Consider the following 14,591-nt stretch of genomic DNA (forward strand, 5'->3'; position numbering starts at 1 on the left):
GGGTTGCAAGAGAGCTGCGAAGGGGGAGCAGCAGGGGAGAGAAACGTGCACCCTCAGCAGAACTGATAGTGCTGTAGAGAGGCACGTTAACCACCAGGGTTATTACTGTAGAGCAGGCCATGGGACACTGCAGCTCTCCGAGACGCCCCACTGACTCTTACACCACTGCAGTTAGCTGAGGCCCTGCTGCAGAGCTCTGCCCTCCATTACAGTCTGCTGGGCCTTACTGTATAACCAGGCTCCAGTGTCTGGAGATGGTGGCTCTCACTAAGCTTTACCCTTCAGTCTGTTGGTTTAACAGACTCTGCACTTGTCATAACTAACGCCTTCATAAAAACTAATATGTTCAGAAGCCAGCACTCCTTCCTTCATGTTGTGGATCAGATGGGAAGCTGTTTTTTTGTTTTGTTTGATTAAATACATTAAAAAAAGCATCTACATTAATATTACTTAGTATTATTTAAAATACTTTCACTCAGCAGCATCATTTTGTAAGAATGTTAAGGTGCATTTACGTTTCTATCATGTTCAGGATGTACCACGGTGGCAGCAGGTCACTCAGAAATAGAACTGTGGACTGTGTAATGGTTCAAATAATAACTTATTACTGACGCTGCAAACAATTTTCAGCAACTATCACAAAAGCAGAAACTGAATTCAGACTGAGTTAATTCTGTTTCTTGTTTATTTGAAATGCTGAACTATATATTTTTATTTCACATTTCTACAACAATTACCTCACGAGCAACTGAGAGTTTTTCTAGCTTCACGTAAGCGTTGAAAGTTTTATCGTCTGTTAACAGACACTAAACAAAAGACACATTACTGTAGATACATTTCTGAAGTAGGAGCAAAGCTTCTGTTGCTCCATCAGACCTGATCTGTGCGCACTTGAACTGCGGACTAAACTCGGGTCAATGCAAAACATGCGACTGTCCTGACACGAAGCAGCTGAGATAAGAGCGGCCCTCTTATCTCTTTGTGGTCAGTGAAATGGTGCATGAAAAATGTGTGGTGTCAGAGGAGGCGAGGTTGGTTAAATGATGCCACAAGGAGGAATATCATGACATCACATCATTACTGCAGGTGGATATTGAATTTTCCTTACTATTTTTTATAGCCTTTAAAATGAAATGTCTGTGTGATAGGCCTGTGCTGTAGAGCAATAACTGTCACCTGCTTGAATAAAAATGTTAACACAGCTTTCAATGTGCAACAATTTTACTGTAAGAATTCAATTCATTTTTTTCATGTAATTTATAAAAAATTATTGACTGTAAGAGATATTTGTCTTAATATTAAAGGAAGCAATGCAACTAAACTATATCAAGTCTACAGAAATATTATTAAAATATTTATACAAACACTGTTTATGACAAATCTAGGCTGCATGTCCCACCTGTGTTTTAGATACATTTGTGGAGTCCTCATATAAAGTGATGTTATCTTTTATTCTTTAATAAAAAGGCAGGCATAATTTAATAAAATCATGCAAAGAAAATAAATAGACCTACAGTTAAAGCATAAATTGAAACATAGTGTTTTTGTTAGAGACCTGTTTTAGAAGGACAAAACCAAGGTATTGAATTATTTTCAAAGGATCAAGGTCGAAATTTTTTTTCCTTTAAAAAAAAACAGTCGCCCAAAGCAGGAGTTTAAAGATGACTTGACTCGTTGTAGACGCGTGGACACAAGAGAAACGGGCAGAGAACAAGGTGACTGAAAGGTATTCATATGATGTAAATGCTACTATTAACTGTAAAGTGCTGCCGTTATTTCAGTGTTTTGCTGCTCCGGTGGGTTTCCAATCTGGAGCCAGGAAAATGAAACAATGCGCCGAGGAAAAGAGTTTCATTTGTCTTTGTCCAGTGGAGGGAGAGGGAGAGAGGGAGAGGGAGAGGGAGAGAGAGAGAGAGAGAGAGAGAGAGAGAGAGCGAGAGAGAGAGAGAGAGAGAGAGAGAGAGAGAGAGAGAGAGAGAACTAACAAACTACAAAAATACTGCATTCCCTCTGCAGAGACTGAGGGAGCACGGTGCACCCTGGAAATCAGCACCCGGACTCGCTAAATAATGTCCTGAACACATTCGGGGGACATGAGCAAATTATGTGAAATATAATTAAAATTACAGCAATGCAGGCCGACTTCTATTTTCCCCATTCTTCTCTCTGCTTCATGCCTACAGCCTATATGACCGCAAAGACCTGGGCCAATAATAACTACATTATCCTCTCAGAAAATGCTAGTTGCCTATACTTTCTTTCTAAATATTAGATCATGAATTAGATTATTCCTCCTGTATGTTTTTATCCCGTGCTACAGTTCCAGTTACTGTATGTGAACGTCAAAGCGCAGACCTGATTTTGAGCTATGACTCCAACACTTCCAAACATTCAGTCTGAGTTATGCCCGTGTGGCGCTGCAGCCTTCAGTGTGTGCGCCACTGCTTATCGAAGAAGCATTATGTATCAAAGCGATGACAGGACATCAGTGGGAAGGACGATGCCAACGCAATTAAAGACTTTTAAGGCCTATTACCCTTCTCTCACCTTGCAGCCGCTCCTCCCCTGCCCGACTGAAAATGATTCATCCTGGTCTAACACAATGCCACATCACATTTTTAATAATTAGGTCGTGTCCCTCTTTTCTTTTCTTTTCTTTTCTTTTCTTTTGTCCGGGACAAACCTCACCTGCAGGTCGGGATTATCCTCATGCTGATGGTGCGCTTCTTCTGCCGCTTCCACCAGCCGCTGAGAGGAGGAGAGAGGATGGTTAATAAGACCAGAGCTATTACACGCGTGTGCTTAAAATCCTATTTCTATTTAATGCATTTAAACCTTCTAGGCTACTTTGGCCAAAACTGCACCATCAGACCACGGTTCTTTAAGACTTCCACAAACTTCCTCAAAGGCCTCTGGGAGCCCATTCCCAGAATAGTTTTTTTTTCTTCTAATTTTTATTTTACACTCTGCTGCTCTTTGTATTTCTCAAACTTGCTGTTTGCACATTGCTGTGGCGCTCTAGTATCCCAACGTCTCCACAAATGTCATTCCCCTGAAGAGGACCTTGATCGAGGACCATAGCCAGACTCTAGATTAATCTTTGGATGAAATCGGCAGCATGTCCAGCTTTTGGTTTAAACTCGATAAAAGCATATGTTGCCCAGAGGGTTCAGGCTTTCCCTCCTTGGCAATTCTTAGTGTTTTTTTTTAAAGGCAAAAAAAAAAAAATGCATCAAATGTAGGGCACTACTGTGGAGCGCAGCTGTAAAATGATTGATGGAGGCAGGTTGGAGGATTTCATGCCGAGAACCAAAGCAGACATCGCTTCTGTAATAACTCGAGTCTCGAAAATGTGCTTGGCTCTGTGTTTCTGAGGGAAATGCCACCTAAACGCTACAGTCACTCTCACCCTCGGAGCCAAGCAGGTAATTAACATCTGTCACATGTGTCAAAATAAATGCTGGCCTTTATAAACACAACTGAGCTGTGTTGTCCAAATTCAATTGACCTCGTGGTGAGTTCTCATGTCGTCAGCAGTTGGCAAATAAAAAAAAAAGAAAATGGTATGAAATAAACGCAATGTTTTGTGGTTTAGGTGGAGAACACTCTTGGTAAAGGCATGTGCATCATTTTACTTTTTTTATGAAAAAGACCTGCAGCGGCCACACACCCCACCTCCACCACATTATTCAGGTCAGTGCCTCATTTTTAAACCAGGCTTAAACAGACTGGATTTCTATTTATTTTTTTATTTTATTTTTTCCAACATTCAAATTTCGGCCCTTGTATTGTTAACACATAATTAAAAAAAAAACTTTGATATGAATCCAATCAGATTTATTAAATATAAGTGTCATTTATAGAATGAATTGGGATGAATTGTCGCCCACATGGGATCAGGCAGGGAGAGATAAACGTTATCATTTCCCAGCAGTCCCTGCGAAATGCAGTATTAAAATGGTTACAAGCTGAGGTCGCAGAGTGGCTGCTGCTGTGGGTCTGACTACAGCTCGGACTTGGGCACTGCACGTGAGACCATGTCCTAAACGAACCTTTTACATTTGACACATTTGATCTTTGAACACTGAACAACACTCTGCTCTTGCTAAATGACTAACCTGCTCAATTTAGGGACTGTATGAAAATTAGACCTGGGGAAGGGAGCTGAATTTTATTTTTAACATTTAAAAAAAAAAAACCTCCTTATTAATATTTTCACTGGCCCAATTAAGAAACATTGCAACAGCCTCTTTAATAGTTAAACATTAATATTTTAACAGAAACAATCATTTTCACAGAGCCATCAAATTTCACATTAAAAGTTGAATTAGTGATTGTAAAAATGTTGCGTCCTCTTTGTCAAATATATTGATACCACTATATTGATCGGGACCATACTATAAACTAATAACTATTCCCACAGTCACTGAATGAGGCACAGGTGTCACTACTGTGGGTGCTGAGGGGCTTTAGCGCTGCAGTTTCTGTCATCGCACCTCTGATTCAAAATAATAAAATAAAGATGAATTAGATCAGATGAAGTTAGCCTGATATGATCAGTTGTCAGGTACAGTCCCGATCACATGATGCCAGAGTCATATGACCAGGCGTGTTGGAGACGTGTTTTCTTGCAGGTGTACCACCAGTGCAGCGTTGAATATGAAAACAGACACTGAGTGCTCATAGCTTCATTCTGATGTGGGAATCAGTAAAACGTGAAGGCCCTCCCTAAAGCAAAAAGAACACAACATACAGCCCTCCCTCTTCGCTGAGGCTCTAACCTTACCACCCTAATTATTTACATACAGCCCCTCATCCCCTGAAACAAAATTAAATGAATGAAAAATAAATAAATGCACAGAAATATGCTTTTTCAAATTGTACTTACCCTGGTGGCCTCCGCTTTTCTGTGGAACATTTCCTCCATCTTCACAGCCAGATTTTTGACCAGTTTCACACCATCGATTTCCTCCACTCTGACTGACTTTTCAAATTCTTTATATTTCTGAAAATAACCAGAAACATGAATGTGGCATTGACAGAGAGGACCACTGTAAAGCTGGTTGTAGAATAACGTACTGGAAGCTTATGGCCACTGAGCTCACATGACTGATTAACACGTTAGTAATTTGGTGACTGCAGGGTGTCCTAAAATTTTCACCTAACACTAGCGAGACAAGAAAAAAGAAAACATTTTGATAATCATTTTTTGCCGTGTGTGTGTTCCGCAACATTTTGGGGGACTATTGTTCCACTGTGTCCCACTCCAGAGAGATTGGGAATTGTTAAACAAGGCTTATAAGCCTTCACATGTTGGCTGACAAGCTGCACGCAGCCAGTCTCAGATGAACGGCTGATAAAACCCTTGCTGCAGCACAGGGTGATTGATAGTCTTTATCTGGTCTCAGTCATTGGCTGCACATGCTGCTTCTTTCTCTCTGATTGGCTGGAGATGGCCATGTTGGGTGGCCGAGAGGGGGATGGGGCGGGGCCGGCTTTGAAGGCTATGCATGGTAAGAGGGTAATTGAAATGGAGTCAAAGCACAGGAGAAAGATAATAACGTGTCAGGCTTGGCCGATTCTGGGTAATGAACTACACCTCACATAATGCTGATTCTGCTGGATGCACAGGACCTCCAGTGATACAGAACAAAGCCCGCCACAGCTCGGAGGAGTACAACATTACATAATTCCACACCTGCCTGGCACGCGCACGCGCACGCGCACACACACACACACACACACACACATACATTCAAAATAAAAACAAAAGCCTGATCCTCTCACGCTGACCAGTCAGCTGCATCACACACACTCTTCCAACATCCTTATCTAAAAATAAACATAACCACGATAGGCTCGTAGCACACATTCAAACACGTTCCATATTGTGTGGATAGGAAGCACACAAAAACATACACACACACACACACACACACACACATCAGTACATGAGGCGACAAATTACCTACTGAAAGGAAGAGTGTGGGCTTGCAGTGGAGCAGAACAGTTCATTTCACGCCTGTCCTCCTTGCCTCAGCACCCAGTTCCCCCTCCTCCTCCTGACTCACACTCCTCCAGTCATCAAGTGGAGGTTAAGCCCCATCCATCAAAAGCCCTGATCATGATTATTGATTAGGAGTAACGACCAATGCAAGAGTGAGGTCTGCCTGCTGGGGGCCCGAAGAGCCTCAGTGTTTCCCGCTTTTTTGCAGAAATCTTAGTGAAACCGGGTAATTCACCATAAAAGCATCTAATGATCAGCCTTAATGACCAGCCCCTAACGACCCGTCAGCTCCCTCACAGCTCACTGCTTTGTGCTGACTGGCTCGGCACAACTCTCTCCCGACATGCCTCCCTGAACAGGAACACGAGCAAAGTGCTTACAAACACACACACACACACACACACACACACACACACACACACACACAAAAAAGGAACAAATCTGCGGGGCCTATTGCAAAATGTTTTTGTACAATGATGAAATGCATGTTTGCTAATAAATATGAAGGAAATGACGCTTAGTGCTTCAGTTTCCGCCACATGTTTGAATTTAAATCTTACATTACTGTAAGGAGCTGTCACCTCAGGGCAAGGAGAACCGAGGTTTGGACCCTGGAGCCGCTTCCTAAATGCAGTTTGAATGCTCTCCCCATGTTTGCGTGGATTTCCTCTGGGTGCTCCGCTTTCCTCCCACGCTCCAAGACATGCAGCAGAGCTTTTAGGATTAATCCTGCTACTGCCCTTGACCGAGGAGCTGGCCTCGGAACTGGAGTTGGTCCCCGGACGCGGCGCTGTGATAGCCCACAGCTCCTAAAATAGTGAGGGATGGGTCAAATACAGAGGATTAAAATGTACATTATGATGGGGATTAAAGTGGTAACTTAAACTACATGAAGGAAGGAAAGAGTTGTTGCAGACAGAGAGAATCAGTTGAAACTGATCTCTACAGGACTTATCAGACTGGAAAAAAGGAAACCACTGTCCACTGTAGTCCACAATAGTAATAAATACAACTCTGACGATTAAACGTAGTTGTCAAGTACTGATCCAATTCTGCGGTCATTTGGAGGCTGTGGTCTACTCTGTTCTTGCACTGAAATGCATCTTTAAAAAGGTGTATCTAATATTTTTGTCCTTCCTTGCTGTATATGTAATAGATGGAGATAATACTCTGACATGCTGGATGCAATACTGTAAAAAACCCTTCAGTAAAATGCAGGTCAGTTTGACTTTTCCACATCACAAAGCACATCTTCATAACATACCACAGAACTGAGTCAACATGCAAACAGCTGAAACAGAAAAATTAAAACTTAGAATTTTATTCTGTTGAGTATTTATTGCAGGGTTATTGTATGAAACATCACACAGGAAGTTTTAGTTTTCTGATCACTTGTTGTACACTATAAAATGATTTGAACCCTGTGGTGGTCTTTTCACTGCATATACTCTGAAGACAAAACAAAGACAAACATTATCTTTAACCTGACAGAGAGAAAATATTTTTTATTGCTGAGCAGAGACCTACACATTTAAGTCTGTAACGTTATTTAAAATCTGCGTGGTAGCTTACTTTGTATATGTTGCATGTGAGAGACCTTCAAACCCAAAACCAGAGACCTTCATCAGATCGATGTGACAAACTCATGTTGTATGGCCACGATTTTTCAAACGCCAGAAATTTGTTTTCTAATTGTAGTGCAGATCCCGTCGTTTCAAAATATACTTAATATTACAATGCATTGTGGGGGAATATTGTATAAAACAATGCACAAAATTTCCAGAACATTTGAATGTGATTTAACAATTCAGCCATAAAAACATGGTTTGAATAGTTCATTTGGTCTAAGTATCATATAGTCCGCTGAATCAATAAGACATGTAAAACTATATTCCTTTAAATGTACGACTTCTCAAGTTTTCTTATAACTTTACATGATAATTCGATATTTTTTTGGCTTATGCAGTTTGTGTCCATGTTTTTATCGACTTGTCCATCTCATCTCGTCTTTCCTTATTTTCCCTCTTTCTGTAAAGCAGTTTTCTGTAAAGTAACTTAATGACATCATCAGGCTTTAATGCCTTTTAAAATGCCAAAGGGCATGAATGTAATGTGTGTACATCTAGGAACCTTTATGCATATAAATTTAACATGGATAAAAGAGACTTGAACCACATCAAACACATGTTCATGTGCGTGTGCACACACACACAATCACACACACAAACACACACACACACACACACACACACACACACACACACACACACACACACACACACACTCATCATTGCAGTGCAGTTTTCAGCATTCACACGGTGGAGCTTCACCTCCAGCTGTTTCCTTCACACTCTCTGGTCTGGTCCTATTTAAGTGAAGTGGACAGTTCACCATTCATCCACCTGAGCCGTCTGTGACCACCTTTTTAAACTGGATGCGTGTGAACACGGAGTCCACCTCTGCCATCAAGTGGCCAGAAAGCTGAATCTACTGCACTGGATCATCACTCATTCTTTGTAGTCTTCACTTGTTCATCATATCACACACCCCCCTCACCCACATCAAACTCCACCACACATTTATTCAATTTGTCTCCTTGTCGCGTTCATATCCAGAGGTTGAAACTCTTGACTCCAGAGAGTTAACTGGAGAGATGAGATGAGAGAGGAATCAGAGCCGTGGTTAATGGTCCGTATCAAGTACAAACACACACACATGCGCACGCACGCACACACACACACACACACACACACACACACACACACACACAATCTCTGTCTCTGCCAAACACACCTGCGTCTCCTCTAAAATAAAGCATCAGCATTCAGCTGTGACACCAAAAGCCTCTGCAGCCATTATAGAGGGAATACAGCATTACACTGTACAATGTGTGTAAGTACATGACCATCAGACAAAGGGAAAGAGCGTTTGTGGGGAAACAAGAATACCTTTTGCAGTAGTTGGGATCCAGAATATTTTGCAGAAATGGATTTAATTTCTCCACCAAATGCTGAGGCCCAGAGCTTTATGCTGAAAAAAAAGACGAATACCACTTTAGCCAATAATCTCAAATATCATAGACAAATAGAAAATATAAAAACAAATACGTAGAAAGGTAAGAGACTGCATTCAATTTAAAACAAAAAGAAATAATTATGTTATTGCCTAAACTTAAATATGGCATTTACTGAATACTCAATTTCCTCATCCAATCTGCTTTTAAATGCATTTTATCTCTCGTCATCTGTCTTTTTTCTGACTTCTTTTCTTACACAATCAATCAAAGGAAAGTTGTCATGGCCCAGCGGCCCTGACCTTCACTCTCCTGACAGATGATTGCTTCTAATTTTGATGATATATGCTGTACTTATTGGAGCCTCTGCTATTAAACTGTAAATGCCTCTAAGTGTGGCAGTGAAGTACTGTCCCTAAAATACTTAAAATATAAAACGAAGGTGAATGTAACCATCCTACAGGGAAGAAAGTGACCAGGTTTATGGATTCAAAAAGTCAGGAAAAAATATATTCAAACAAAGAGTTTGTAGTTCTCATCTGCAGAACCAACTTCGTTAAAAGAGCTAAGTAAAAGGCTTTTTCCAAGCACTTTCCCAAAAAGGAACAATTTAATCTCAGATGATATTCTGTTTCCGTTGGTTTGCAAAATCTTATGGATTTCTGATGTAACATTGTGACTTTTATACTAAACTAAACAGAAAATGTAATATTATTTAAAGGTGCAGACCAGCTCTTTTGACACCTTATCTCAGGAAATTAGTTCCCACATGAATTTATATCTAAGATTCTTATTTTGGATTTTTCTTGTTAATTGTTGTGGGCAGAATTAGGAAATAAAATCCAGCAAATAAGCTTGTCCTATAGTAAAAGGTTGCAGTTCACCAAGCCTCCAAGTTTCTTCTTAAAAACAAAAATGGATTCACAACATTCACACATTCATAAAAGTGCGATCAGTTCATTATTGTATGTAGACAGAATGATTCGATTACACCTGTGAGGGGCTGCAGAGTTGTAGGTACCTCAAACGTTTGAAAAAAAATCAACAAATAGTTTACTCTTTATCTGTTTCAATTATTATGCATTCAGAAAAAAAGGGATACTATGATTAAAGGTGCCTCTAAGAAATAACATAAGAAATAACTTATAACATTATTATTATTTCTGACTCATTTATAACACATAATTGTAACACCTTTGCCAACATGGACTACCTGTGGATTTTTTATTCCTCCTGCTTATTTGCTAAAATCACCTCTGTAATTACTTGTTTCCTCCCACCAGTATCACTCTACCAATAAGTCTGGAGTTTAATCTGTAGTATGGCCTGTGTGTGGAGGGATACAAGCAGAGGTCTGTGGTTTAATTCAACTCCACATGGTCACAAGGAAAACGACCAAGACAAACAAGAAACAAGCCTGTTTCAGTTTGGAAGAATGCTGCACTTCACATTAAAATATCATGTTAGCTATTTCCATGCAATAACAAAGTTGCAGAGCAGCTTCTCACTCACACTGACAGTGGGATCCCTTGCTGGGACCCCGCCACCTCCACCACGTTCAAGCCGACGAAGATCCAGAGGAGAAGGAAGCTAGTACTGCACATGTGCGAGAAAAGGATCCTCCAGTTTCCCTGCATCTTCAAACTCTGCTTGTAAAATAAAAAATATAGATACACAGTAAAGTCCCGTCCCAGCACCTCGCTGGACTGCTGGACCCCGGTGCTCCTTCTCCAGCCGCGCTTCTGCCAGCACGTACCCTACTGTATCTGATCGTAAAGAGAGAGAGAGAGAGAGAGAGAGAGAGAGAGAGAGAGAGCGCATCACCCCTCAGCCTCCTTCCTCTGCTCCTTCTTCTTCCTCTGAAAAACGGGGGGGGGGGGGGGGGAGACCTTCAGTCGGCTCTCTGCTGCAAGAATCACACACCTTTATTCCTGGAAACGTGTCGTGCTGATTCTTTGCAAAGAAGCATGAAAAGCTGGAGGAGGTGAGGTCGGCTGAATATGATTTCTGGAGGGATTCACTCACTCACTTTTCAGCTCCAAAGTGCGGACAAAGGGCAGGTGTATCGGCCACAGAGCTGCGGCGAAAAAAAATCATATCAAATTGTAAAATAGTGAAATTTTGGTTCTCCTCCGCTAAACACTTCTCTCATGTCAGCAGAAAACAGCACTGAACTGTTCTCAAGTTGGTGCATTTAACGCTGACGCTGCATAATGTACAATGTACTAAATGCTCCAATCTCCATTCTGCACACACTAATATTTAGAGTCGTGCATTTTAACAGTAATTGGAATGTGATTATAGTGCGTGACATAATTAATCTGCAGAGCATAGAGATAAAGCTTGGAGATGCGTTTAAGGGGGGATTTCTTACATAAAATGGCACTGTGGGCGATAATGAGACTGCAGATGTTTGAGGAAGGCTTCCGCACTCCGAGCAATACACACACACGCGCGCGCGCGCGCACACACACACACACACACACACACACACACACACACACACACACACACAGTTTATCATGGCAGTCGTTTGGGTTTGGGAAGATGTGAACTGGGTTAATGAATTCTACCAAACGAGCAAAGTGACAGAGACACATGCCAGTGAATAGATCTTTATATATAGTCTATCCTGCAAACTTGTATTGTCTGCGATTGGCTGAAGTCTCATAATCAATCACTTTCATCAATGACGTCATGTCTCTGATCGCCAGCAACTTTTCCACGTGGACCCGAGATTATTTCAGAAGTTGAGCTGTAATGAATACCTCTGCTGCTTACAGTTGGTAAAGAAAGAACTACAAAACATACACTATGAAGACATAAAGTTTTGCTTTGTGCTATAAAATAAAAGCTGAAGATGCGCCAGTCGTCCTGTTCTCTAAACGCTGATTAGGAAGCGATAATGATGTCAAGGCAGCAGTCGGGTTGATGCACAATACCACTCCCGCACCATCATCACCACCACCACAGGGGCAGTGTTTCGACTTGAGGCTTTTATTAGTTTAGTAATTGCGTCGTACATCAAAGTTGTGAGGAGCCTGTACTGTCTGGGACGTGCCGATAAGCCGTCCTCGTGTTGGATGACGGTCAACATCATCCAGTCTCCTCTGTGATCGGCCCCGCTCCGCAGCACCGGCTCCCTGGCTGCTTTAATTAACTACCAGCGGAAAATAGAAGCGGTTCTCTATCACGACACTGAAGGAAGTCCTCAACTTTTATTCGTCTAGTTAAATGCACGACTCAAGTCCTGCTGAAGTGTCCTTGGGCAAATAACGCGATACTTTCTTCAGAGCTTCCAATCTCTGGGAGGATTTTACCAGTGTCCAGCTGATTGGATTACTTTAATAATGTCATTACTTCCACCCACAGAGAGCAGTAGGTCAAAGAAACACATCAGTCGGCCATATGGGAACAAATGTGAAATAAGTCAATAATGAGTATTGTTTGGATTGATGGATCTTGCTGCACTATTTGCGCTAATGTAAAAACAGGCCTATTTCTTCTAGAGCAGTTGAATAGGATGCGTTTCCAAAGTGAGCAGTTGTAATGATTCCCTCATGACATGTTTTAAGACATAAAACACTCTGCCTTGAATAATAATTTGACTGAAATATATTTTGCAGAGCAAGTTAATTTACTAAAACATTCTCCTCCCTCATTTAAAAAATACGAGTGAGTATATGCAAATATTTTTCATTTCATTAATGTGAAAAAAGCCCTATAGTGTCTATAGAAGTGCCTAATTCAGTTTGCAGTGCGATATCTGTGTGTACGTTTCAAATACACATTTAAGTTCATGTGTCACCTTGGAAATACTGTAGTATTTTGACAGAACATTTCAAATCCACGGTAGTACACATACTAGCTTTTTGCAGAGGTTTCAACCAGAAAAAAAAACTGAAAAGTTCTGGAAAAAGCTTTCGATCGCTGACAGCCCCGGAAAAAGCTAGTCAGTGAACTTTGGGTTAGGTTGTTTATTTCAACTACTAGAATCAGTTTCATAGTTTAAGACATCATATGAAACTTTTCCACATTAAAATGTGTAAATATGAGTAGACTTATATTATATAGAGTATATAGTTGTTTAGAGTTGTGTACTTACATTATCCCAAATGTTTCCAGCAATTTCCAAAATTAGAAATTCGTGATTTTAATCTCCAAAAAATTTTAAGCTCCATGTCATTTGGTCGCCTGTCAATGACGTCATATTCCCCTACAGATGCCTTGTGGTTGCCTGCCAGAAGCTCAAAATTTATTTTTATTCAGTTTAAAGCCACATTTTTAAGATAACTTTTTAAACCTTGGTCATCAACTATATATTTTAACTGGATGAATGATTTTAGTCATTGGACGTCTGGCTCTTAAGTTATCAGAGAAAAAAGTCAGGCAAATGTTGGCTAGCTCCGAGACGTCCTGTGTTTGTGGAAGAGAGCTTGGGAATCACTGGTTTTTAACGTGAAACTGATTTATTCGTTGTTTCTGTCGGGTTTAACCCCCTGGGACGTTTGTTATGGAGAAGAGGACACCTCTGCCGATAATGTGGCTACCGGTAAAATCCTCCTGAACTGCTGTTTCCTAAGTTCAAGAAACAATAAATGTTGGTGGCTGTTTCAGCTCCCAACCCTTCCCTGACGTCTCTATCCGCCATATGACATCAGCAAAATACTGACTTTAAGTGGTTTGCTTCAAGCAAACTGTTTGATTTTAGCAATATAGAAATTCAGACACGTAGAATAAACACTGGTAAAGAATGATTTAAAGGAAATATCACAATTTTAAGCCTAAATCGTTATATTTTCTGACAGAAAACGCATGTCACATATGATTAGTTCATGGACCATCGGAAAGATGAAAATCCGACGATTCTTTCTGTTTTTACAGCGTCTGGCTATGATAAATGCCACTGACACCTAAGTAATCTAAACCGGAAAAAGCTTATGGCAATGGTGGTAAAGACAACAACTCCCATGATCCCGCATTATTTCAAGACATCACCCAAAGCTGTTTTTTGTTATTGTTTTTGATTGAGAGACCCCTAGCGGCAGAAGTTACACACTGTGCGTTTCACGTCCATTAATCCATCACTTTTCTGCCGCTTATCCAGAGTCAGGTTGTTGTGGCAGCAGGTTAAGCCAAGAAGTCCAGATGTCACTCTCTCCAGCAATGTTTTCCAGCTCCTCCTGCGGGATCCTGAGGCTGGCGGAGAACCGTGGCCTTAGACTTGGAGGTGCTGAGTCTCATCCCGGCCGCTCCACACTCAGCTGCAAACCATCCCAGTATTTTGCCATAGTATATTGTCATGCCATGACAAGGGACAACCCTGGCTGCAAATGGGACCAAAGTCACAAGACCCCTCCAGTAAATTTAAAAGGGTTGAGAGTTGGTCCAACTGCTCCACACCCAAGCCATTGGCCCTCCTGTACCCATCTGCTGCTTCAGGAGACCTCTGGGCAGGCCATGCCCAAAAAGCCTCCTTCTTCAGCTTCACGACAACTACGACCAACTCTGGCTCCTTCCCCACCAGAGAGATGATGATGATGATGATGATGATGATTCTTCATCCCTAGA

At 41.2% G+C, this 14,591-nt stretch overlaps 1 protein-coding gene across 2 annotated transcripts in view; it reads right to left on the reverse strand.

The window, feature by feature from the left end:
* The window catches only part of LOC111660873 (voltage-dependent calcium channel subunit alpha-2/delta-3-like), a 33,596-nt gene extending 22,850 nt beyond the window's left edge, over positions 1–10,746 (reverse strand). The window contains exons 1-5 of one of the 2 annotated variants that reach the window (XM_023414300.2): positions 10,533–10,746; positions 8,956–9,037; positions 6,589–6,816; positions 4,889–5,005; positions 2,689–2,748 (exon numbers count right to left, since the gene is read on the reverse strand). In XM_023414300.2, the coding sequence (XP_023270068.1) occupies positions 2,689–2,748; positions 4,889–5,005; positions 6,589–6,816; positions 8,956–9,037; positions 10,533–10,657 (612 nt within the window). In that variant the 5' untranslated portion in view covers positions 10,658–10,746. Of the gene's footprint in view, positions 1–2,688; positions 2,749–4,888; positions 5,006–6,567; positions 6,817–8,955; positions 9,038–10,532 lie in introns of both variants that reach the window. The other variant, XM_023414299.2, reaches the window with a different exon arrangement.
* Between the last annotated feature and the right edge of the window lie 3,845 nt (positions 10,747–14,591).

Source organism: Seriola lalandi, unplaced genomic scaffold, assembly GCF_002814215.2.
Source record: "Seriola lalandi dorsalis isolate HSWRI2012SDOR001 ecotype SW California unplaced genomic scaffold, Sedor1 jcf7180002054522, whole genome shotgun sequence".
NCBI lineage: Eukaryota > Metazoa > Chordata > Actinopteri > Carangiformes > Carangidae > Seriola > Seriola lalandi.